Source organism: Astatotilapia calliptera, chromosome 7, assembly GCF_900246225.1.
Source record: "Astatotilapia calliptera chromosome 7, fAstCal1.2, whole genome shotgun sequence".
In the NCBI taxonomy this organism is placed as follows: domain Eukaryota; kingdom Metazoa; phylum Chordata; class Actinopteri; order Cichliformes; family Cichlidae; genus Astatotilapia; species Astatotilapia calliptera.
The window spans coordinates 65570893-65595029 of NC_039308.1; the positions used below are offsets into that span (position 1 = coordinate 65570893).

At 43.9% G+C, this 24137-nt stretch overlaps 3 protein-coding genes across 5 annotated transcripts in view; 2 read left to right on the forward strand and 1 right to left on the reverse strand.

Annotated features, from left to right (window-relative positions):
* The window catches only part of cecr2 (CECR2 histone acetyl-lysine reader), a 34883-nt gene extending 19985 nt beyond the window's left edge, over positions 1-14898 (forward strand). For both annotated transcript variants that reach the window (XM_026176670.1, XM_026176669.1), the window contains exons 5-19: positions 101-184; positions 574-641; positions 746-906; positions 3908-3997; positions 4700-4859; positions 5728-5857; positions 5962-5999; positions 6767-6858; positions 7001-7127; positions 7824-8194; positions 8309-8455; positions 8573-9365; positions 9785-11822; positions 12143-12199; positions 12332-14898. In XM_026176670.1, coding sequence (XP_026032455.1) covers positions 101-184; positions 574-641; positions 746-906; positions 3908-3997; positions 4700-4859; positions 5728-5857; positions 5962-5999; positions 6767-6858; positions 7001-7127; positions 7824-8194; positions 8309-8455; positions 8573-9365; positions 9785-11822; positions 12143-12194 — 4351 coding nt within the window. In that variant the 3' untranslated portion in view covers positions 12195-12199; positions 12332-14898. The remainder of the gene's footprint in view (positions 1-100; positions 185-573; positions 642-745; positions 907-3907; positions 3998-4699; positions 4860-5727; positions 5858-5961; positions 6000-6766; positions 6859-7000; positions 7128-7823; positions 8195-8308; positions 8456-8572; positions 9366-9784; positions 11823-12142; positions 12200-12331) is intronic.
* A 1068-nt stretch (positions 14899-15966) lies between these two features.
* Positions 15967-21811, forward strand: ada2a (adenosine deaminase 2a). 2 transcript variants are annotated; one of them, XM_026176685.1, is made up of 10 exons: positions 15967-16264; positions 16541-16865; positions 17033-17249; positions 18900-19113; positions 19225-19352; positions 19974-20064; positions 20199-20307; positions 20473-20630; positions 20979-21181; positions 21259-21811. In XM_026176685.1, exons 2-10 carry the CDS (start codon positions 16562-16564, stop codon positions 21347-21349), a joined length of 1515 nt encoding a protein of 504 aa, XP_026032470.1. In that variant the 5' UTR covers positions 15967-16264; positions 16541-16561; the 3' UTR covers positions 21350-21811. The 2 variants fall into 2 exon arrangements, with proteins under 2 accessions (XP_026032470.1, XP_026032469.1); XM_026176684.1 differs by having other exon boundaries at positions 15967-16238.
* A 130-nt stretch (positions 21812-21941) lies between these two features.
* ribc2 (RIB43A domain with coiled-coils 2) lies at positions 21942-23826 on the reverse strand. The gene is made up of 7 exons (XM_026176686.1): positions 23602-23826; positions 23415-23496; positions 23000-23320; positions 22790-22908; positions 22519-22692; positions 22247-22413; positions 21942-22159 (listed from the first exon to the last, which is right to left on the reverse strand). Exons 1-7 carry the CDS (start codon positions 23716-23718, stop codon positions 22090-22092), a joined length of 1050 nt encoding a protein of 349 aa, XP_026032471.1. The 5' UTR covers positions 23719-23826; the 3' UTR covers positions 21942-22089.
* Positions 23827-24137: the final 311 nt, after the last annotated feature.

Consider the following 24137-nt stretch of genomic DNA (forward strand, 5'->3'; position numbering starts at 1 on the left):
GTTTAGAGTCCTCTTAAGGGTTAATTTACTTGTCTTTTATTCCTACCTAAGCTGTACTTTTAACCTTTTAACCTGCTTTTTTTTTTTTTTTTTCCCCCAGTGATGAAACAACAGAACTAACATTACCAGAGAAAAAGAAACGTGGAAGACCACCAAAGAAGAGAAAGCTGGAAGATTCACCAAGGTAAACAAAAACAAGAAAAACTTTGCGGTCAGTACTAACAGGGCGGAGACACAGACGTTTAGATTTGGGCATGTGCTGTGCAGATGAGCTCGTCTGTTTCCCGTGTGAAAACGATACTCGCCCAGGTTTTGATGATCTGGGTCTTCATGTCCTTTGCTCTCAGTCAGTTGTTGACTTGACCTTTATCCTACTGCTGGACCCAAAATGTAATAAATGATTAATGGAGTATTTCTTGAGCACACGCTCTCTAACCATATTCTCACCATGTGTGTAGCGAGGAATTTTAATTAATTCCAAAAAGTAGTTGTGGAGGATCAGCTCTTATACCAGAGTTACTTTTAAGCATGCCATTTTTTTGTAGGGACTTCATGGCTTTATATTTCTTACAGTGAGGTGGAAAGTGATGTGCCAGAGATGAAGATGGAACATGAATTGGAAGATCTTCCCCCAACCACAGGTAAAGAAACTTTGTGCTTTATATCCTGACATTTTTTTCCCTTTGTTTGCATTTTTCCCTAGAATCAGTGGGCCGATGTTGTTTTTCCTTTCTTTCCTGTGCAGGCCGTAAGCGAGGCGCTTGGTCGCTGGTGTGTGATACAGAGGAGCAGTGGCTCAGTCTGGCAGAAAGCATCAAGGACAAAACCTCCCCACAGGATCGCCACCTCTACCGTGTCATTAGCCAAAACTTCCTGCCTGAGATCAGCAACATGATTGAGCACAAGGTCAGACACCAGAGACACCACCATCAGTCTCCATTACACCAGCATACAACGCGTCTATGCGTCCTCTGTTTTTGATAGGCTGTAGATTCGTTAATATGAAAGCGATTATACACAGACTTTAATTTGTCCTCGTTTGTGTGACAAGTCACAAGCGCCAGGGCGATTTTGATGAAATACCAGCTCATAAACGGCTAAATGAGACATCCCAAATGTGACAGTGATGACATTTGAATATGCAAATTGAATTTTATTGATGTACACTTGACTGCTGTCTTTTCTTTCTTCCTGTTTCCTTAATCTAATCTCGGGTTTTAAGATTACTGATATTCCTTCATCTCAGTTCAGCTGCTTTTATCTTCTGGTTGTCTTACAATAGTTGTTTGTAGGACCTCTCGACTGTGCTACACAATAGGTGGAGTCAAGGAAAGCTGGTCCCTAGTCAGCTTTTTGGGATTGGTCATATGTCTGTTAAGGTATAATTGGTGTTGAGTGCTTTAATGGAAGATGATATGCACACTCTGCTCCAGCATGTCTAAGCCAGCACTGCTTTCTTTACTTTGCAAAGGAATTAATTTGAGTCACTGACGGCTACAGCTAGTCGAGAAAACCTAGGTTCCTGTTTTGATCCCACCTGATTGCATAAAGATCAGTGGATGCTGTCTACTCCAGTGATGTATAACCAGCCGTGGCTGTTGCTATAGGAACGATCCTTTTTCTGCCGTCATCAGCATTGAAGTCAAGAATCCTGAAGGCAGGTTAATGTCAGCCGAGAGGTCACTCAGTAATTGCAAATGGTTATGAATGAGTGAATTTGGTTGAGTCGTTCATCAGTCACACCCTCTGCTGTTCTACTTGTGCGCACATTTCTATGGCATTCAAAGTCTGTCTATAGCTTCTCTACATAATATAAGTAGAGCTGGATGAGGGGTTTTTGGCTTGTTGGCGTTTCCTCCGCGCCGCCGCACTCTGGACTTGAAGAGATGGCTCTCTGCCAAACGCGATCACAGTATGGGGTGAAAACGGATTAATTTAAATTTGCTCAAATAACAGATTCAATTAAAGGAATGCACATTCCCATAGTGAGCTTCTTATTTATAATATAGATCACACAGCAGGAGATCACATTAGGATGCTGTGCTTGGTAATTATATTAATTACACTGCTGCTGTGATGGTGTATAGATTCTGTGCTTGATTTGCTGCATAGACCAAATTTATATTAGACAACCAGAAATGAAAGCTTTTCAGAAATGGTGCATGTATACTTTTTCTGTTTGGTAGTCTGTGCTATGAAATGAAAGTTTTGTAAATACTTGTTTGCACTTTGAAATAACAGCAAAGGGGAAAGTGTCTGTGTGATATACAGCTTCTACAAGGCTGCATGTAGTACATACATGTAGTTTGCAGCCTGCACTGTGATCTGTTTTGCATGGCCATTTTGTAGGATTGTTTGTCTTGCTCTCTCTCAAAGTATGTGTTAGTGCCTGATGTGTGGCTATAAATATCTCTGTGTTCACATGAGAGTGTCAGTGTGTATATTCTCCCAAATCTTCCACATGTCTCAGTCTGCTGTCATCAGCCATTTCACGGGGCACTGACAGCTGGCAGGAGCTCACCTTGGGGCAGAATGGAGACTCTTGAGTGACAGCTTTGCTGTGCTGCAGGATTCTGTCGACCTCTCTAAGTGGTGACACCAGAGGCACTCGATCATGTGTGTGCGTGTCAGATGATGGACTTGCGGTAATACGGGGAAGAATTGTGAAGCCTGGGGAGATGTCAGTGTTTCCCATTGAGGCGAGACAGAGGCGGCGCGGGGGCTCTCAAGCACACATGTGGACTGCCGCCCTGAACTTTTCTACACATTACCAGGCGGAGGCAAATGTGAGAACCCAATTGTTCAGTGTGATTGGGTGTAAGACGTCTGTAGCCTGCCAGCTCCCTGATACAGAGTCGGTGTGCTTTCTGATTGCGCCCATGTGATAGTTCCACAGCTAATTGTCCCATTGATTCATAGTGACCACGTGGGCTTGCGCTGCTACCTTGCTCGCATCAGGTGAATCTTTTCCAGTAAGAGCATGTCTAAAGTGGACCCGTTGATAGGTACGTGTCACGATGGACCGCTTGAGACAACGGCAGACATGATCTTATTTTCATTTTTTATGAAAAGATGGTGTTTGAAAACATTATCTAGTTTTAGAAAGCACGTTAGGTTGTAAACATCCGTCTCCTTTAACAGTATTTTTTCATTTTAATCTTCTCCGCAGTGGGCTCCTTCCTCATTTGTTTGCTTCCCTACCTGCACGCACAGACAGTCTGACTTTGTTTATATAACGGCAAATGCATATTTAGGACTCTCTACTTGTTATCTAGCAAGGTGTTACCTGTGCCAGGGTGGCAACCCTTAATAGTCCTACATCCTGGATGTACTCTGACATAAGCTGCAGGGGACAGTCCCTGATATAGACAGGATTTCAGAAACCACTTGGCGCTCTGTTGGCTGGTGTTTCCTTCCTTTTCTGTTTGCTCTAACTGGTTCTCTGACACGTCAGCGCTCATTAACCCTCCACGCTCTGTACTGTATATTTTGGATGAAGTTCCCTGCTCAAAAGTTGCCAGATAGGCTATTGTAGAACAGATTGTACACTACCACAAGCTAACAATAATATCACACAGGTTGTGATTTATTTTTTGGTGCAAGTATGTTAATTTTCTTCCCAAGCAGAGATGGAAGAGTAGGGAGCAAAGGTGAGAGAGTCACTTGGGGGATGGGAGAAATAAATCAATGACTTCGCTATAGTCACTGCTGCACTGCAACACCAGAGTGTCTGTCAGTGTGTTGGCTTTAGACAAAATGAATTACACAAACCGTATGTGATGTTTTAAAAGAAAGTTGCATTTGTGGACGAGAAAGCATTACAGACACAACAGTTTCCAGTTCACGAGTCCCTGTGTGTCATGAGAGGCATGAGGAGCAGAACCAAACTACATGTCTTTTATTTCAGGAGCGTGAGCAGAAGCAGAAGCTGCTGGACCCAAACCCAGTTCGCGTTTCCCAGCGGTTCTCTCAAAATCACATAAAACACGAGGAGAGGGTGAGTGTTTGTCTGTGCTATGCTTTTTAGGTAGTGTTACACACCTAACAATGTCAGAATAAGCTGTGCCGATTTATTTAGCAATACAACGGGCATGTCATCCACTTATCTGGTTTTTAGTGCAAGACAAAGGAGCTTGCAAAGAAAAGCGTCTGGACTTCTTTAAGTTGCTTGAAGACGTTTCACCTCTCATCCGAGAAGCTTCTTCAGTTCTAAGGTCAAATGGTGGAGAGTCCCAGATATAAACCTAGTGGGAGTGACCCCCCACAGAGGGACAAAAGGACCCCTGATGATCCTCTAATCGCCTGAGCCAAGGTGTGAAACTGGGCGTGGGTCCCAATCAGCCAGAGTTTCGGGTGTGTTCACTCTCCACCATTTGACCTTAGAACTGAAGAAGCTTCTCGGATGAGAGGTGAAACGTCTTCAAGCAACTTAAAGAAGTCCAGACGCTTTTCTTTGCAAGCTCCTTTGACTACTATGACCTGGATGACTGAGAACCTCCACAGACATATTTAGTGCAAGACATTCCAGCACAGTACATGTTTGCACACGCACTGTGTACATTTATTCTCTCTGCTGTATATGTTGGTTTAGGGCCTGATTGTTTCTTTTATGTACAGAAACGTGTAGTTTTCTATACATCTAGCTTTCCTGGTGTGAGAGAAGAGTAGACTAATAGACTTTGTGGGTGTGTGCATCCAGGACAATCTCAAGGCCGGAATGGAGGAGGAGGAGGAGGAGAAGAAAAAAGATGAAGAGCTGGACAGGCAGGTCCTGCTGGCCGAGCAGAGACGAGAAGAGGAAAGGCTTCTGCAGGAAGAACGGCAGAGAGAGAAGCTAGAGAAGATCAAAGCTGTGGAGGGTAAGATGGTTACCGATATAGATGGAACACAAGTAGCACACTGCCAAGATGTTGTTTGTGTTTAAAAGAAGTTTGAAAAATCTCTTTCCAAGAATTTTAGTATATGCAGAAAGTTGTAAGATATTAAGAAGCAGCAGTAAGTTCACATTCTCTCATCAGTCATGTATCAGCAGCAGGTAGGCGGCTCTGTCAAGGGCAGAATGTATCATGAAGGGCACTCCCCACACAGGCTTTCACATCTTCTTTGCCGTGCTTTGGCTCTCACCAGCTGAAAAATCTGCAGTAGCATAGCAGCATTTGAAGCCTTGAGATTTATGTATAGTACACAGACACTGTGAAAGGGAATGCTCAGGGCCTTTAATCACAGGATCACTCTTCTTCTTCTCTGATGTCATCTGTCAAGGGTTAATGAACTGCTGATTGTGCTTCAGTAGAGGAGCCTCATTATTGTATTATAGATGAACAGCAGGACCTGGCCCTACACTCTGTGTATTGCATATGTGGAATCCTCCTTCAAACATCTTTAATCCAAACGGCAGGGGGGCTGCCAGGCCTCTGTGCCTTTCATGTTGAAAGATAAAGCGGTTATGCATATGCACTCTCTGTGCTCTGTTCTGCTCTTTTGATCAACTTGGCCTAAGAAAAGATGGCCGATGAATCGTTCTCCTTCACTTATCTGAGCTGCTGCTGCTGCGTGTCACATCTGAGGCCTGGTTTTCATCAATGCTCCCGACAGTCTCAATAGACATCAATACTGTAACTGTAGGGTCTGAATAAGCAATCAAACATTGTTTACCTGCACTCTGAGACCGGCGTTTTTCATTATTTGTGATTTTAATTGCCCCCTGTGTTCACGATTTTCCATTAGAGCGTGCAAAAAGGCGTAAGATGCGAGAAGAAAAGGCCTGGCTGCTGTCTCAAGGAAAAGATCTACCACCTGAACTCCTGAATCTGGAGCCATCCTCTCCCGTCCAGAGAACACGCAAGAATAAAGAATTGTAGGAAGTTGTTCACATTTAGTTTCAGATTCACTATCTGCTTTAGCGACTCATGATTGCTGTTATTTTAGCCCGTCTAACATGCCGTATGTTCAACATTTCAGCTATGAAATTGATGATGACTACACTGCTCTTTATAAAGGTATGCCTGCAGAATTATTACCTGTTGCTATGTTTACATGTATGTACCCGTCACATGACAATTCACGTCATCTGGGCAGATGTGTGGTAGTGTAAACGGGAAGCAGAAGTTGGCTGCTTATAGAAAGTATGTAAAAAGAAGAACAGCTATTGCAGAAAGTAAGACCAGCGGTTTCTTTTCCTTAGTTGACAATGAAGTGGAACTGTTACTCAAAGCAACACACAAGTAACAGCTGGTCTTTGTGTAAAGAGAATGGCTCTGACCCATCAGGCAAAGATGCAAAATCTCTTTGGTGTCTGACGCTGGAGCTTTATCCGTGGATTTGAGGTGATGCCTGCGGGGATTGAGCTGTGCTCCTTAACTGTACCTGAGCAGTTTTAGTCTTTGTAGGAATACCAGGGCCTTAGATTTACCAGCAGCATATCCTCAACAGAAAAACAACACTGCTACACAATTAATGTTATCCACTTCAAATGCTGGCAGTTTTAAGGTATTAATTATGGTTCGGCTTACATGTTTCATGCTTTTTACTCCTCGTCATAACACACCATTGTAATGGCAAACAAGCAGGAATAAGCCACAAACTGTATACGAGTTTAGTGATACCGTTGGTTGATATTTATTTTTGTTTTTAGAACCAATGTCGGGGTCTGTGACATTATTTCCAAAAATCTTACATCTTCCCTTTCCATACTAAATGCAGTTGCTGGGTTTAAAACATGTCGATGTAAATTTACAGTCAATGTCTGTTCTACTCTGTTCTTCAGTGCTTGAAGCCCTGAAAGCCCATAAAGATTCTTGGCCTTTCTTGGAGCCCGTTGACGACTCCTATGCTCCCAATTATCATGAGATCATCCAGGTACAGAATACTGTTGTTGTTTTTACAAATGTGTGACATTGGCTTCATGTTTGTATCAGTCTGGTTTGTGCATTAATGCATATATAAAGTTTATTGATTCATAATTTTAATTGCTTTATTTTTATTGTCGTTCTAATTTCAGACTCCTATGGACCTATCCACAATTGAGAGAAAGCTCAATAACGGGGAGTATGTCGCTAAGGAGGAGTTTGTTTCCGACGTGAAGCTGATGTTTGAAAACTGTGTCGAGTACAATGGAGAAGACAGCGGTAAATTAAGCATTCTAAACCATTTTTAAAATAACTTTGTTAAAGGCATCAAAATCCGTTGCGTTATGGATGCATTTTGAAAAAAGAATTTCATATGGACATTGAGACGCAGGGGGTGAGAGTGGGAGAGATCGCAGAAGAAAGGGGGGCGGTCTTAGTACTGTGTTGGGGCCGGGGCCGGGGCAGCCTTGACAGTGATTAATGAGGAGTGATTGAGTTGTGCTCGAGTGCTCTGGGGGATTCAAGTCCTGCAGTGCCAGAGAAACATTCCAGCCCCTAAGCCCCCTGTCTGGAGCCATCCATCCAACTGAATACTCTCCTCAGGGAATGGGGGGAGGTGAGTGGTGAGGAGGCCCAGGGTGGGGCAAGAGTAGAGGGAAGGGGTTGAAGGAGCAAGGGTCAAACTTACGCCCTCTGACTTGGTCAGCTGGTTAGCACTGGGCCAGGACAAGACAGGATTTTTGTGCTCTGTTGGTATGTGTCTCACCTAATGGTCACTTCATGAGTGGCTATTTGTGGGAGTGACTGCATGTAAATGAAGCGTTATTCTTTGAGTATATGAGTAGATGCTATAGACATGTGATGTATGTTTGTTCCTTTGCTGAAGATGTGCGTTTATGTAAAAAAAATAAAATAAAAAGTTCTCAGGGTTTTATCACAAAAGAATCGCTGATGTTGGTGTCTTCCTGTCCTCAGAATACACTATCATGGCCGAGTCTCTGGAGCGTTGTTTTAGCCGAGCCTTATTAAAACATTTTCCATCTGAGGATGGTGACACGGACGAAGAGTTCCACATCAGTCGAGAAGACAAGGAGCGCAAGGAAAGAAAACGCAACCGTAACAGCAAAGCTTTCGGGCCTGAAAGCTTGATCAGGGCTACTGAGCAAGTACAACGTAAGCGAAGCTCACAAAAGGGCAAAAGTAGCGCAACTTCAGAGGAGGATGCCAGGCTGGCACGGCTGCATCCTCATTGGGCTAACGGCCCCCCTCACCCGCACAGCTTGCCTCCAGGCCAGCAGCATATCCGGGAAGGAGATATCAGGGGGTTATACCACCCAGGGCAACAGGTATCCACAGATAAGACTTTAATCCTTTTTTTAAATATATTTATTTATTGGGAGTCTTAATTCCTGTCTGAAATGCAAGAGGGGGAAAATATAATAAATTCTTTATTTTAACAGCTCCGTCAGCCTGGTCCCCCTGGGCCTCATGGTCCACACATGTATGCCCAAAGAATGGCCATGGATCCCCGCTTTGCCTACCAGGTTCACTTTTCTAGACAAGGAGACCCCAACTTAAACCAGTTGCCTCACAACTTTAACATTCAGGTATGCTTGACCTATTACACACAACCAACCACCTAATTGTGTGTATGATGCATCTTGATGCTGTTATAACAGACAAAGCCAGATATTTCATATTTTATTTTCCTTTTTTCCTCCAAGCAACGCATGATTGAGCCACACCACATGGGGCCTAGGTATCCAGTGGGTCCAGATCCAAACCAGCAGCAGCACTCGTACATGGGTCCGACTCATGGCCCATGCTTAGGACCACGTCCCATGACCCTACAGCCTGGAGCTCCTCCTGAGGCCAGCATCTACCCATCCCACCACCGTCCAGAGGGCCACACTGTGCATCCTATGGGGAACAGGTTCTCAGGCCCGGAAGGATCACCTCAGCACAACTACCCAGGCTTGAGACCTGCTGGCATGCCACTACCTACTATGTGGAGTGGTATGAATCAACAGGGGCAGGAGAGGCCCAGCGGCATGTCTATTCAAGACCCAAACATGGTGAACCAGCGCAACTTTAGTTATGGTGGAATCCCCCCACCTGTGGGTCATAAACCGTGGCCAGAAGCTGCCGGATATCCCAACCATCCTTCCAATGCCCAGTTTCAAATGACTGCAGCAGCCAGCTCCCCTGGGCTCATGTCTGCACGTCCCACTGTGCCCCACTCAGACTCCTCCGGCAGGACACGCTTGGCTTCCATGCTGGAAAGCCCAGAGATGCTGGCCCTGCAGCAGCTGTCAGCCTCTTCTGGACCCCCTGCTGGTGCCCCTCATCAGCACACAGGCAACTTTCAGCAGCCTGGGCCCCCATCAAGAATTGGCAGCATCCCAGCTCACCCCTCTCAACAGCTCCCCCCTGCCCCTGAGGTTCAGCTGCTGCATCCTGCTAGAGACAAAGGCCCAGATAGACAGCCTCCCCAGCAGACAAACTTGCACCCCAAAGGTAGACCTGACCTTCTCTTGCTGTATTTCACCAGTCTGCGTGATAGAGCACTAGACTCTAGTGTCTCATTTGTTAATCAGCACAGCCCCCATCTTCTGTCAAGTACTTCTTACAATTTGACTTTAATTATTTCTCCCAGTAAGCAGCAAATTGAATATTCATCAGTTTGGTTACATTTTTGCTGATATCTTTGAAAACATAAAAGAGATTACATGTCATCATTTCAGCCTCACGGGGACGCCTTTAAATGTTTCTATAACCTAATTGTAAAGAAATGGAACAGAACGTTTTTTAAAATTTGATTTGTATTGTGCTTCTTTTGGATAAGTGGCATAAAACGGGGACAACGCGTGCATTGTACTTCTAGTCATAGTAAAACAGTCTAACCTGCAACATTGTTTTCTCCTGTACGTTAACAGGCACAACGTCAGAGAACAAGATGGCTGCCAGCAACATTTCCGAAGAAGCTCCATCACACAAAAACATGTTTCCAGTTAACCAAGAGAGCCCATCCAACCCTAGCCCCACAAGGCAATACTGTGGGCTTGCGGATAAAATGCAGAGCCCCCCAGCCCCAACCTTGGCCAGATCAGAACAGAATCCTTCTGGATCAGCGGCCGCACAGAGTTCAGCTGAAAGCCAGTTGGATAGTCGGGGACACTCTGCCAGTGAAAGTAATGGTACCATTCCTGTTTCATCCCATCCCAACTCGAGTAACACTGATCCTGCTCTACACAATCCCCCACAGCTTAAACCAAACAGTCCACAGCCAAATGTTCCAAGCCTTGCACTTCTTCCTCAGAATTTCCCACCACTGGATGTTGCAGCAGCTCAGAATTCCACTCAGCAAATGCCAGACAACTTAAAACTCGCAGATGGTGTAAATCAGGAAGGCAAACCCCAGCAAGCCATTCAAAAACATGAGCAACCTGAGGCGGGCAGCACCTCTCCTGAAAGCCACCCTCAGAGCTCTCCTCAGCCACTGAACCAGAACACACAGCAACACAATTCTCTGCTAACCTCTCATCATGTCCCCCAAAGCATCTCACCACACTGCACTACACAAAGCAGTCCCATGCATGGGATGCCACACGGCGCTACTCAAGGAGCCCAGCCTGGACCCCCACACCCAGCCCCTCTGACCTCTTTGCCACCCAGCCATCCTGCCCCTCTATTACCCTCTCAGCCCAGTCCAGCTGATCTCGGAGATCAAAGGCCTAGCGAGCCTACGAGGCTGGACACGAGAAGCACTGCCATGTCTCCACAGCACACCGGGATGACATCAAGTGTTTATAAACACCCGGCTTTTAGTCCAAATCGCCATCAAACTCAGTTGGTGGGTAGTAATGTGGGAATACAGGCTCCAAGCGGGCCATCAGATGGGCACAATCCAGCCGTACCTCCTCACTCGCAAGGCCCAGAAAATTCAACTATGAGTACTTACGGCATGGGGAACCCTCCACTTCCACACTACAACCGAGCTAATATGAATAGGTCCATACCTCCGTCTGCTCACCACCCATATCATAACCAGTCCATTAATGCTCTCCACAATCTTGCTCCCAACACCAACTACCAGCAGCAGCAGGGAGGGTCAACCTACCCCTACCACGTGCCAGGTCAACCGCACCCTCATGGTCATGGCAATGTGTACCCACCTCATCAGTATCAGCAGCAGCAGCAGCGCTACTATGCCCAACCCCATCCCCAAACTCAGGCCCATAACCAAGCCACGGGCAGAGGGGGTTACCCTCCAGAGGAGTGGCATCGGCCTCATTATCAGTCTCACCAGGCAATGCCACACAATGCCTACTTACCTGTAGCCAGTGCCAGAGCTAATGGTCAGCTAAAGGAGAGCAGTGTCTCACCGCTGGGGTCTGAAGGCTCCAGCGGTACAAGTTTGGTTTCCCCAGGCCCAATGCCAGGAACAGGGACTCATCCTGGAGGCACAGACGAAGGGAAGTGTGAAAACCAGCAAGCTGGTGGAGGCAGCAGCATTAATGGCAGTCCAGCAAAGCGGCCCCACAATGAGGGCTCAGAGCAACCTGAAAGCCCAAAAGAAATCCTGGACCTTGACAGCCATAATGCTGCTGCTCAACGCCGTAGCATGCAGCATCCACATGCGTCTGTGGCGCACATGACGTCCGGTTTTGTGTACGACCCTCGAGCCTTACATCCAGGAATGCAGCAAGGTGTCGTCCATCATATGATGTCCCAGGCCCGTGGAGCTGGAAATGGATCCCCTTACGCTGGCCAACCATACCCTGATCCACGACACTATGCTGCTCAAAGACCCCACTCACACCTGATGGAAGCTCTGCAGCGGCCCCAGCAGCTTCCCTATTCCCCTGGCCAAACACGCATGGTCATGTACAGACACCCCCGACCTGGGGGGCACTTTCAGGGCATGATGATTCAGCAGCGAGGTGTGGGACCAGAACGCTTCATGCATCCAGGGTAAATTTTTACAAAGTTTATATTGTCAGTGGGTATTTGACTGTTGTTAATTATGATGGCTTAAATATGTTCTGTTTATTACCTGATATATTTATGTCAAAAACAAAATGTGAAAATGTCCCCTTGGATCTCAAACTCTGGTGGGCATTCCTTATCACTACTGTAATTTAGTTTGCTTGTTTTAAAGGCTAACACTATAATAAGAAAATAAAATGACCACATCAGTCTCAGTCTTAACCAAGCAGCATAATGTTGCAGAGTCTTATTGTCCTACCAATGGCACTCGGACTGCAAGAGCTAACAAGTCTATTTATTTACAGACAACAGATGATGGCTGCTCCAAGCGGCCTTGGCAGTAAACAGGGATTGTGATTAAAGTGAGTATACAGACATTTCATAAATTGTTAAAACTTGTGTTTTATCCTGTTGATTTTTAGGTTTCCAGTCGAAACAGCAAGATGAATACTGCCAGAGGCATTGTTAACTGATTGTTGTTGTTCTCCTTTCAGAGATGATGTTGTCAACGAACATCTGGATAAACCAGTGAGCCAAACCGCTTCTGAGAAGAAGAGACACTTTTTCCGAATATATTTCCTACTGATATTCTGCCACTGTGCAACAGTTTTGTTCAGCAGTGGGATTAAAAATCCAGCCAGGCAGCTGGTACTACAAAGTAGAATTTAAAATGTGAAATGTTACTGAGCCTTGGAGAACAATTCTCTTTCTCGTGTGCCCTCCACCGCAAGAGCTCACGGAGGTCACTGACAGAATAGCTGTGAAACTGTTAGGAATTCACCGACTTGCTCGAGGACACTCCAGTAGCATGATTGCTTCCCAGCGTGAGCATTTGAACTTTAAACCTCCTGCAGAAGGGGCGCCCCTTTTAACCACTATGTCAACCTGTTAAACACAGGAGACATTGCCTTCAAGAACACTGGACAGCACTCTTCGACGTGAGCCGTCAGATTGTAAAAGGACGGATTAGTGACCACTGAACATAATGTTCTTATCCTGTCTATTGACTGTAGGGCAGGATACTGCACCTACTGACAGGACTGTGAAAAAGAGGAGATGGACTGGGGTTGGTTGTTTGTTTTCTTTTTGACCACGATTTTCTTCTCCAACCATATCTAAACTCAGGTGTACAAAAGGAGGTACTATGAGACTGTCACCCTAACCTAGTCAACTCAAAAGCCCCTGGTAGTTGCCTTGGTTTGTTTTTATGAATGTATGAGTGAATGTGTAGACAGGAAATGCAGTGCAGCAGCTGCTTGTGAAAGAACAAACAACACTGATCATCCATCTGAAGCACAAGTCATCCCACCCATTTCTTGTTCATTTCCACCCAATCTCTAATGTTTTTCTTTCTCTGGAGCACACACACAGTATATGCATCATTCAAAGCTGCCTTCATTTGTTTGAATGTCTTTGAGTAGCAGAGAGGGACCGGCAAGGGTGGTGTCATTATTATCTAAATATGTGTGATTCTCTGTTGTGCACTATGGATTTCTGTTAGTCTGGACATCCTGGAACCAAGTGGCCTTGGATAGTCGTATTTTAGTCGATACTTATTAATGCGTAAATGTATCTAAGAGTGTATACTATATTAATCACCGCCCTTCACTGCACAGACTTATTTCGGACGATATACTCACTGGTGTATATACGTGCACAGAGCAAATGCATACACAAAAAAAATTATTTGGCTATTCGAGTGTCCTCCAACAAGTTTGTTTTAGTTCTTTGTTCCTTTACGGTTCCTTCCCCGTGTCAGTACTAAACATATCCTCAGGGTGTACAGTTTCTTTATACGGGTACTGTTCTGAATTATTTGAAGGAGGAACAGCATAAAGAAAATGAGACTGCAGCTGTGGTAAATCAATCCACCTCATGAAGAAGTTGACTTGTGAGAGTCATTGGCCTTAATAATAAATAACTGCCCCCTTTTTTTTTTCTTTCTTTTTTTTAAATATATTGCTTTCGTCAGAGTTAATTGGATTTTAATAGGATCTAATTTGTTACTCTACATTCCACTTAATTTGATGTCAAATCATTTGTCATCACAATGAATTTTGGTTCTTTGTCTGCGAGCCCCACTGGGGAAGTTTAGCAATGGCGAAAAAAAGAATAATCTACCTCATCTAGCCAGTCTGTGGCATCTACAAAGTCTATCCACTTCTTCTCGTACTCTGCCAGACTCCTGTGGGGTGACGTTCTGTGACCAGCATGAATTGATGTTAGCACCACTTTTAGATCTCATGACTGTAGAACTGAGAATGAAATTGCCTTACAATGCTTTACCATCTTTGGCGGGAAATAAAAAGCTTGTGTGTCGGATCTCTGTGACTAATTATGGTGCTCACTGACGACCTCAAGTAGAGGTGATTACTCGGCTGTCTGCAGGTGCTGAGGCGTCCACTGTTCCATGGTATTGCACCTTCATTCTTATCATTTTTTAAAAATATTATTAGAGAATGATGGACAATATTTAGTATTTTAAGATGGGACTATGTCTTAACTTCTACAGATCAAACGCCATTCCACCTACAGGTTGTGGGCAGTAGTCCAGTCTAAGGTCTGTAATGGGCTGTATACAGTTTGGCAGCATTAGAATGTCTTAAGTTATAGGATGTTGTAATGAAATATTCAAGAAAAGAAGCTGGGTCGGGGAAAGCTAGACGCTATGAGACAATTTTGTAAATGTATCACAGAAGACCTGTCATAGATGATTTGCTATTTTGTTAAAATAGGCAGTATTGGTGAGCTCAGTGGGGCCACTAAGGAGGTAGTGTGTTCACTCGTGCTGTCTAATGTATGAAGGGCAGTTTGTTTTATTTTTTTTAATAAGGTCTGTAAGGTTGTGATGTTATCTTATGATGTACAGGTGTGTGTGTTTGTGTGTACAGATGTTTTTTTTGGGTTTTTTTTTTTCTCTTCTGGTGCATACAATCGGCACCAGATGACTGGAAGTGCGCGTTCATCTTTCACTTTACTCTGCTGTCATCTCTGCACTAGTTGTAACCCAGTTAGGCGTGATTAAATGTGAATCATATTTATTTGCTGTTTTAAGAATTTTTGTACATTTTTGGACTTTGTTTTAATATAATTCTGGCGTCTGTCTCTTTTTTTCTCTCAATGTTTTTGATGTTTTTAAGCAGTCGTCTTTTACCTCAGTAGCCATTGGAGAAGAAAAGACCTGTCTTTCATTTTGAAGTGACGTTTACAAGTTCTTATCTGACTGACATAGATTATTTTGGAAATGGAATGGAGTATTTTCTCTACTGTACATTTCTTAGGAATAAAAAAAATGTTTCTCAAACATCACTTTGGCCTTTTTTTTTGAGAAATAAACACTGGGTTGGGTTTATTTATTTATTTTTTTAAATGACTCTTGGAGCAACTGAAACGTTAAAAATAATGAAATGAAAAAGTCCACAATGTGACGGCTGATGCATGACAATGCATTAATGTATTTGGAGGCTTTACACCATCACTTTTGATTAGTGTTTATCCTCGTGATGAACACCCTCCACAGATTGAATGCTGCTTTGTCTGACCCTTCTCCTGTCAGCAGGAGTCACAGATGTGACGTCAGAGGGTTCCTCCTAATAAAAAGTAATATATTCTTTTGTTTAGGCCTAATGAGGCCAAAATTGGCATTAGAAAGAAAATGCAAATGAGGCATGTAATTAAGGCGCTTTAATTGAGCCCAATTACGCACATTGTTGTGCAACTAGCTTTTAAAATACGGAAATGCAAAACGCAACATGCCAGTAATGCTAAAGAACTACTATATGATCAAAATGTACTAAAACTTGACTTGATGAAGCTGTGGAAACAATAACCAAAGTTTGTTTTGCTTTTATACAAAGGAAACAAGGATGGCAAGTTCTGTGTGTATCTCTTGCCCCACCCACTGCTCGTTTTTATTATCAACAAAACCATAAGGTTTTTGTTTTGTTTTACAAACAGTGAAATGAATTTTCCGTATTTTTCCCTCTTTTTTTGTTTGTTTGCAGGGTAATTATGATGTCACCAGCAAAAATATTTTTTCGTTCTTGTTTGGTTAATCGTTACTTTGTTTTCTCTCTTTCTCTCTTGACGACTGGTTTCCGCTGTTAGAGTAACCAATCAAATTATTCCAGGGAAAAGCTTTAGCCAATCATTAGGCTTCTAAGCAAAGCGACGGAGTGAGAAAGAGAAAACATACAACGGAGGTTGTTGCGTCTCGCAGAGTGTTTACTTTCGTGAGTCTGTCGTCTTAAAAGCGCAACTTAAAAGAGAATGCGGACGTTTTTAGCTGACATAGTCGTGCAAGGTTTTCCGATGATCTCTGTTCATAAAGCGACTCTCGCCGGGACTGTTTACAAAGTCGTCTTCACCAGCTAAGCTAGTCGCTGTGCACCAACACTCTGAGTAAGTCGGGCTGCTGTTAGCCTAAGGTAACTTAACGATAGCCCCTGTTTCTTTTTCTGTGTTTAGTCTGCTGTGATAAGTTGTGAATTTGTCTTCTAAAAAGTAATTCTGATTACGATAGAATTTTGTAAGGGAAATAACCGCTGAGGAAGCGGCACCTGGTTGTTTTCTCTGTTTCGCCGGTGTTATAGGTTGGCGTTTTATTTTTACCCCAGAACAACTGTTTTCTGTTCCGCAAAGAGGCTGCCGTGCTTTCTCAGTGCAGTTTGCTTTAACTCGTGGCGTTTTCTGTCTTAAACCAGCTCCCACCTTCTCTACCTAAAATGGCAGCCCTGCTACAGCGACCCCACGCGGCTGTGCTCTGTTTGTCGATACTCTACTTGACCGGTGGCATGTCCATCCCGGACCCCAAGCAGAGAGAGGCTCTAATAAAGCAGGAGTCCTCCATGCAGACAGGTGGGCAGCAGGTGTTGACTGACGCCGAACAGCGTCTGAATGCTCGCCTGTTAAAAATGAAACAAGACGAGATGGAAAGAGAGGAATTCCCTCCTGCTATGCACTTCTTCAAAGCCAGGGAACTCATCAGGAACAGTCCCATCTTCAAGCTGCTGCAGAAAATGCCTAAAGGTAGCTACTGACAGAAACATGGATAGAACCTAATTTTGACACAATAATATTGTATTCTCAAAAGATATTGGAAAATAACAAAATTCTCATTTAGGAAATGTTGCAAAATATTTATGCAGAGTATCACAGTTTTTATTTCATTATAATTTTATTATTCACGGTTTCAGGTGGAGCTCTACATCTCCATGACTTCTCCATGGTAGATGTAGAATGGCTGGTGAAGAACGCGAGCTATCGGCCACATTGCTATATTTGCTTTACTAGCCGGTCCGTCAGATTCATCTTCTCGTCTCAGCAACCGAAGCCTCTGCCATATTGCTCTTCTTGGTCCCTGCTGGAAAGCCTCAGGGCCAAGACCGTGAACACCACAGATCTCGACAACAGGTGATCTTGTCTGTGTTGCAAAAAATAATAATTTAGAAAGAGACAGAAACACTCTTGCGTAACTTTTATGTAATCGTCCCACCGAGTTCTTTAAGCTTCTGTGAGGCTTCTTATTGGTATATTTAGTTTTCTCTGCATTTCCATACATTTTCCTGTCAATGCTGAGATCATGTGTGAGAGCACCCCCGTAACACATGGCCTCGAGTGCACCTCTGATTTTTGACCTCTGGCCTCCTAAAATTAATAGGCAACAGTATCAATTTGTCCTTAGGGATGGGTACCGGTGTCCGGTGCCATGATGGCACCGGTTCTGACATAAACGGTAGTAACCAGACCGAAAAGCAGCGCACATTTCGGTGCTTTATTTCGGTGCTTTTTTTTCCTGAGCTGTGACACACTTCTAGCCAATCATTTTACGTTTCCGAGGATAGTAGGCGGGGCCAGGTACGTACGTTCTGTTAGAGCAGAGCTACAGATTAAAAATGTCCAAGGCGAAGCGGTCAAAAGTCTGGCTGTACTTCACAGCAAAATATGCAAACTCAGCAGCAACAAGTGCTTTAAGCTGATACTGTGATACTGTCAAAGGAGGTAACACCTCGAAACTGATGAAACACCTGGCGACGCATAGCGTTTTTTTTAAAAGCCGAGAAATGCGCCGTATTTGATAGCTTGCTGCGAGACCTCACACTGTGCACGTTGGGTGGGTTGCCAGTTATCGGACCCGGAGCAACATCCCCCAAAAACCCGAAGAATAGAGTCCTGGCCCCTAGCCCTGCCAGTGTAGCAGAAATGATGAGGATGATGATGCAGCAGCAGCCGTTCTTCTCTGCGTGAGTCGCTTAATGTTGTTCGTGTGTAATTTACGTTGAGTAGGCTAACCACGTTATTACATTAATGCTTGTAAGGTGAACTAGCAAACGCCATCATAGCTACATGCGGCTGTCTTCTTGTTTGATGGCAGATACTCCCTTCACCCTGGCCAAAAAGGCTAAAATGACCAAAGAAGAAGTGGAAAACAGTTAAACATGAGAGGTTTTTGGACAAAGTTTGTGTTTTTTCCATTGTTTAAGCACTGCTTCCAGCCAAGAGTGATACCATATATGCCCCATAGCTGCAGAAAAGGCTAACATTGTTATCTTTTTACAAAAGACAGCTGAACATGAGAGGTTTTTGGACAAAGTTTGTGTTCTCCATTCTTTAAGCACCGGTTCGAGCACCGTTTAAGCACCGGCACCGTTTCAAAAGTACCGATTTGGCACCGGTATCGGATAAAACCTAAACGATACCCATCCCTATTTGTCCTTCTTGTATTTGTATTTTATTGGCACAACTAAGTGGCTTTAAATCTGTGAAATATTACATCTGGATATTATCAGTTAACTGAAACTATTAGGAACAAGGTGAAGTCTCATTAAAGGGAATGAAGTCTGTTATCGTAATCATAAACAGCCCGGCTATTATGAAAGGTAGGACGGTTTAATTTGACAATGTAGTGATTGTTGTTTTTCAAAGAGTTAATAATAATCCTGCATAGTTTTAACTTCAACCTCAGGAAAATGTTAACAATATAATGTTTTGTGCATGTTTGATGTATGGAGTATAAGCCAGTTGTTGGTCTTATCACAACCATATCTGCATACTTGGTCTTAGCATCATGGGCAATCTGACGCTCTTCACTGATAAGGATCCAGAGGCAGTGTACCCCACTCAGACTGTGGTGTGGAGTATATTTGAAGAGACCTTCCAGGCAGCGTATGGTCTGGTTACTTATGCTCCTGTGTTCAAAGACTATTTCTACCAGGGCCTCAGCCAGTTCTACATGGACAATGTTATGTATCTTGAACTTCGCGCTATACTTCCAAAGGTATTTTAATACTTACATTCTAACTATACTCTATATATACTGATTTCCCTGTGTGTCTGATGTACCCAATGGATTCACACGTGTTAATTTCTTCTTCTTTGTTATATTTAGATATATGATTTGGATGGCCGCACTTATGACAAGGCCTGGATTTTGAAGACCTGCCAGGACATCTCAAGGCAGTTTGTAGCAAACCATCCTGACTTTGTTGGCGTGAGAATCATCTTTACCGCCAAAAGGTTGCTGCTCTGAGTGCTTTTAAAAATTAGTCAGTACTATTTATTTATAATTCCACACTGCTTCTGACAGATAAAATGCGGATTTAATCACTGATCAATTCTGCCTATAATAATTAGAGGTATTTGTAACTGGGGCGGCACGGTGGTTAGCACTGTTGCTGCACAGCAAGAAGGTCCTGAGTTCAATTCCACCATCAGGCCGGGTCTTTCTGTGTGGAGTTTGCATGTTCTCCCCATGTTTGTGTGGGTTCCCTCCGGGTACTCCGGCTTCCTCCCACCGTCCAAAGACACGCAGCTTGTGGGGTTAGGTTAATTGGATAATCCAAATTGTCACTAGGTGTGAATGTGCGAGTGAATGTGAGTGCGAATGGCTGTCTGTCCCTGTGTGTTGGCCCTGCTACAGACTGGCGACCTGTCCAGGGTGTACCCGCCCTATGACAGCTGGGATAGGCTCCAGCGCCCCCCGCGACCCTGAAAAAAAAGGATAAACGGAAGCGATTGGGTTGTAACTATTGGAGCTATTTTGTTATATTTTGTAACTTATTTAATTTAGTTAGTTACTGTTCTTACCGTCTTGGAGCAACTGGAATTGATAAAGTATTCTGTTCCTGTGTATTTCAGGACAATAAACACTAACACAATGCTTAAAGTTGTGGAGCAGGCTATGGAGCTGTACAGAGACTTTCCTGATATCATGGCTGGTTTTGATCTGGTAAGAAACACTTTTACAGTTTGAAATCATTGAAAACAAAACATGCTGGAAGATCCCAAATGGACTGAAATGGTGTCATGGCTTCTATATATGTTGAAAACAAGAACACACGAAAACTTGTGTTTGCGTTACAGGTGGGTTGGGAGGATGGCGGGAGACCCCTGTGGTATTACAGAGATGCCTTGTCACTCCCTGTAGAGAGAGGGGTCCCACTTCCTTTCTTTTTCCATGCTGGAGAGACAAGTGAGAATTCATCATGATTCCAGTGTACCAGTATAACAATCACAAGTTTGTTTTTAACCCCCATATGTAAAACTGCACAAATGTGAAGTTTACTATATGTTTAATCCAGAGAGTGCAAAAGAGTATTTGTAAGTCATTCATTTTCTTTGTCTTTACTGTGTGCAGATTCTCAGGGTACGGAAGTAGATCAGAACATATTGGATGCTCTTCTCTTTAATACGTCACGCATTGGACATGGATTTGCACTAACGCGCCATCCAGTCGCCAAAGAGTGGTCTAGAAAATATGGGGTTGCTGTGGAGGTGTGCCCCATCTCCAACCAGGTACACTGCTATCTGCCACTATACTGTACATCAGGGGTGGGCAGTTCCAGGCCCCGAGGGCCGGTGTCCTGCAGGTTTTAGATCTCACCTTGGGTCAACACACCTGAATCACATGATTAGTTCGTTACCAGGCCTCTGGAGAACTTCAGGACATGTTGAGGAGCTAATTTAGCCATTTAAATCAGCTGTGTTGGTTCAAGGACACATCTAAAACCTGCAGGGACACCAGCCCTCGAGGCCTGGAGTTGCCCACCCCTGCTGTACATGGATGGTAATGTTTTCCTGTTTGTAGTGCGAGTGGACTAAAACCCTTTGTCTCATCTTCTCCTTCCACATACCCTTACCCAGGTGTTGAAGTTGGTCAAAGACTTGCGAAACCATCCAGCTGCTGCACTAATGTCTGAAAACCACCCGGTTGTCATCAGCTCTGATGACCCCGCCATATTTGGTGCATTTGGCCTCTCTTATGACTTCTATGAAGCTTTCGTTGGTTTGGGGGGCATGCGTTCCCATGTAGGCTCCCTTAAACAGCTGGCCATAAACTCTATCAGGTGAAGCTCTGCTAAGATGTGACTTGTGTGCGCTAGCATGCTTTTGGGTGACTGATGTTCCTGTGTCTGTGTTTCAGGTATAGTTCTTTGAGTCCCGAGCAAAAGGAGAAAGCGCTGTCTCTGTGGCAGAGAAGATGGGATAAGTTTGTCTCCGAAAATGCCTTTTAGTAGTAAACTTGCATTTGAAAACGACAAACAATGATACAAGCAGTCCTTTCTGCTGTGAAAGGGGCCTTTTGTAGGACAGTCGAAGCTGAATCATGAGTGTAAATGTCAAAAACTGCTGAAACAGCCACTGAGTAGGTTTGTGGTCGGCACAAATATAGTGTTGTTGCCCACAATGTTTTGTAATGAATGAAATAATGTGTCATAACATGTCGGCTACTGTGGGGGAAAAAAAGCCTTTAAAAAAGGTAGAACAGACTCACAATGCCATGTTAAATACAGTAACGGTGTCACACAGCTTTAAGTGATTGAGCTGTTAACTGCTGTTTTATTCTCTGTGGTTCTCTCGCATGTTGCATAAGCGTGACAGGTAGCTTTTGTGTGTGTGTTTTAAATCACATGACCTATGGAACATTTTCCTTTAAAGACAGCATTTAAAAAAAAAAAAAAAAAAAAAAAACATCTGTAAGACTTTTTACTTGAATGTAATTTTAACACTTATGCCTTCAACTGACTAGTAATTAATATTTGCTTATGCAGGCAAAACTGCGCGAAAGACTTGAAACACAAAAAGTAATCATCTTTCAGAGGCTACTTTTTAAAGCAGTATCTGAAATTTAATTAATAGTTTTCAAATCATGCAAACATGAATGTTCTGAACTACATTTCACATAAAAGCAGCTGGTTATTCATTGTTCTTTTTATGCAACACCATCACTGGTATCAGAGCGGTGCATCACCCCTCATCTGCTGCAGGTGTTGAACTTGGAGAAGAAGCTGTCATCAATACATCCTCTTTTAATGTCTGGTTTCCTTAAAAATGAAGCGTTGTTAAAAACAGCGAGACAGTGTACACTGTGTTAAATTTAATAAAAACAATTTTGCTCAAAAGTTACTAACTGTTGTTTGTGTGTTTCGGCCAGTTGGGCGTTGGCGCTGTCCAGGTCTCGCCTCAGCTGCCTGTTCATTCGTGCCTGCTGCCGCTCAATAAGCAGAGTGGTACGAGCTGAGTTCAGGCGCACGCGATCGTGCTGCTCTTCTTCTTGTTTCTTCTCCAGTTCTTTTCTCTTTACATGCACAGACAACACACACATTAGGAGAAAAATGCTTAATATGGGCTAACTTTTAAATAATCCACACTTTGAGTGCAAACATGTATTTTTTTTTTTTACCCTCTTCTCCTCCATTTGATGTTTCTGGATTTGAATGATCTGCTGCAGGCTCTCAGGAGCTGTTCTCCTGTCACTGCTGGGACTCAGGCCGGGCACGGCCACCGTACTCGGGGTACCTTGAAACTGGCTTTGCCTGCCATTGATTTCTTTGTCTTGACAGCGCTTTTCTTCAGCCTTTGCCCGTGGAGACACATGAGTAACAAGGTGGAAATAAAAAATGTTTATTGAAGCCTATAGCAGCGTTTAATGCAGTTAAATTCCTCTGACTCACCATAGACCGATTGAAGTCTTTAGTGGCGATGGCAGCTGCCTTTCTCCTTTCTATCTCAAGGCTCTGAAGTTGCACAGCTCTGTTGTCCATTCCTACTCTGCTTTGGTCATAACGCTGCTCTAAAAATTTCAGTAGAGACTATGACGTGAGCTTGACTTTTGTGTTTGAACTGAGCATGTGTATCAAGCATGGTTTTAAGGCAAAACCCACCTTCCAGCTCTTGTTGATGCCTTTCCGCTGCCTGCTCAGTCTGCTGCTGGGTGAGCCACTCTCTGAGCTGTTCCCTCTGGTTCTGCTGCCTGATCTTACTTTCTGGGTCTTCACCCACCAGGCCAGGAGGCATCATCTGTGCATCACTCTGCTCTACTTTTTTAATACGGCTGGGATCATTCAAATCATACTCTCGCCGATCTTCAGGGTGCTGGTTTTGCTGCCTGTAGGCGACAACGGCTTTTTCCAGTGCACGCTTCTCCTTCATTTGGCGGCTGTCGACAATGCAAGCTACTTTGCCATAACGGAGCATATCAGCATCTGCATGACGATCACATGACACACATGTATCACAGTTCACTTTAATGAAGGATTGAATGACATCACATCAGGAAACAAATTTGAAGTAACTCACCATAAGCGTTTTGTTCCTTTTTTGCAGCTTCTACTTGTTCCCTTTTCTCTTTCACCTGCTCATCCAGGGCTTCCTTGTCAACCTGTAGAACAGTCATTTAGAGACAAACACAGTGCGTTAAGCTCCTCTGCCGCGGACTTTCCACTTCTGTTTAATTCAGACCCACAGCAGAGCCTCAAACACGCACCCCGATCGTCCTCAGCTTGTCATTAAAAATCCTTTCTTTTCTTTCAGTCTCTATGTTGCGACGCTTCTCCAGACTGGCTCTGGCGAGGCGCTCTGAAAGTAGTTCATTTTTAAGCATTTTGGCTCAGCGGTGGCTACAATTTAGCTGAGGATTTGCTCCCATCGGAAACTTAGATTTCAAACACACTGGTTGCTAAGACACCAGTGCTCGCGAGCCGTCGTAAGACCTCGGCTTTTTCCGGAGCACTCACCCCAGATGCATCGGATCGAAACATTTCAGCTAATGAAAGCAGACCGACTCACATTTGCTCGTCACGTTTTTGAGATGAACATCACCAAACTATCCAATCGATCCTTTTTCCTTCTCCCAGAATGTTAGTTTTGATGTTTCTATTCGGCGTTAGAGCACATTCCTGCCACTTAAGCTCTAAAGAAAAGATGTTTGAGGGACACGCAACAGTATTTTCCCATCACGCTCAGATTAAAAGTTCCCTGATGTCGGTTTCCCATCACTTTTGTATCTTGATGACATATTTC

Bases quoted from the DNA above. Each gene is read 5' to 3' on its own strand.
- ribc2 (XM_026176686.1), bottom strand. From the start codon at position 23,718: ATGCTTAAAAATGAACTACTTTCAGAGCGCCTCGCCAGAGCCAGTCTG. The intron at 23,497-23,601 runs GTGCGTGTTTGA...ACTGTTCTACAG, and splicing joins ACAAGCTGAGGACGATCGGG to GTTGACAAGGAAGCCCTGGA. The intron at 22,160-22,246 runs GTTAGTAACTTT...TTCATTTTTAAG, and splicing joins GCCGAAACACACAAACAACA to GAAACCAGACATTAAAAGAG.
- ada2a (XM_026176685.1), top strand. From the start codon at position 16,562: ATGGCAGCCCTGCTACAGCGACCCCACGCGGCTGTGCTCTGTTTGTCG. The intron at 19,353-19,973 runs GTTGCTGCTCTG...TGTGTATTTCAG, and splicing joins ATCATCTTTACCGCCAAAAG to GACAATAAACACTAACACAA. The intron at 20,631-20,978 runs GTACACTGCTAT...ACCCTTACCCAG, and splicing joins TGTGCCCCATCTCCAACCAG to GTGTTGAAGTTGGTCAAAGA.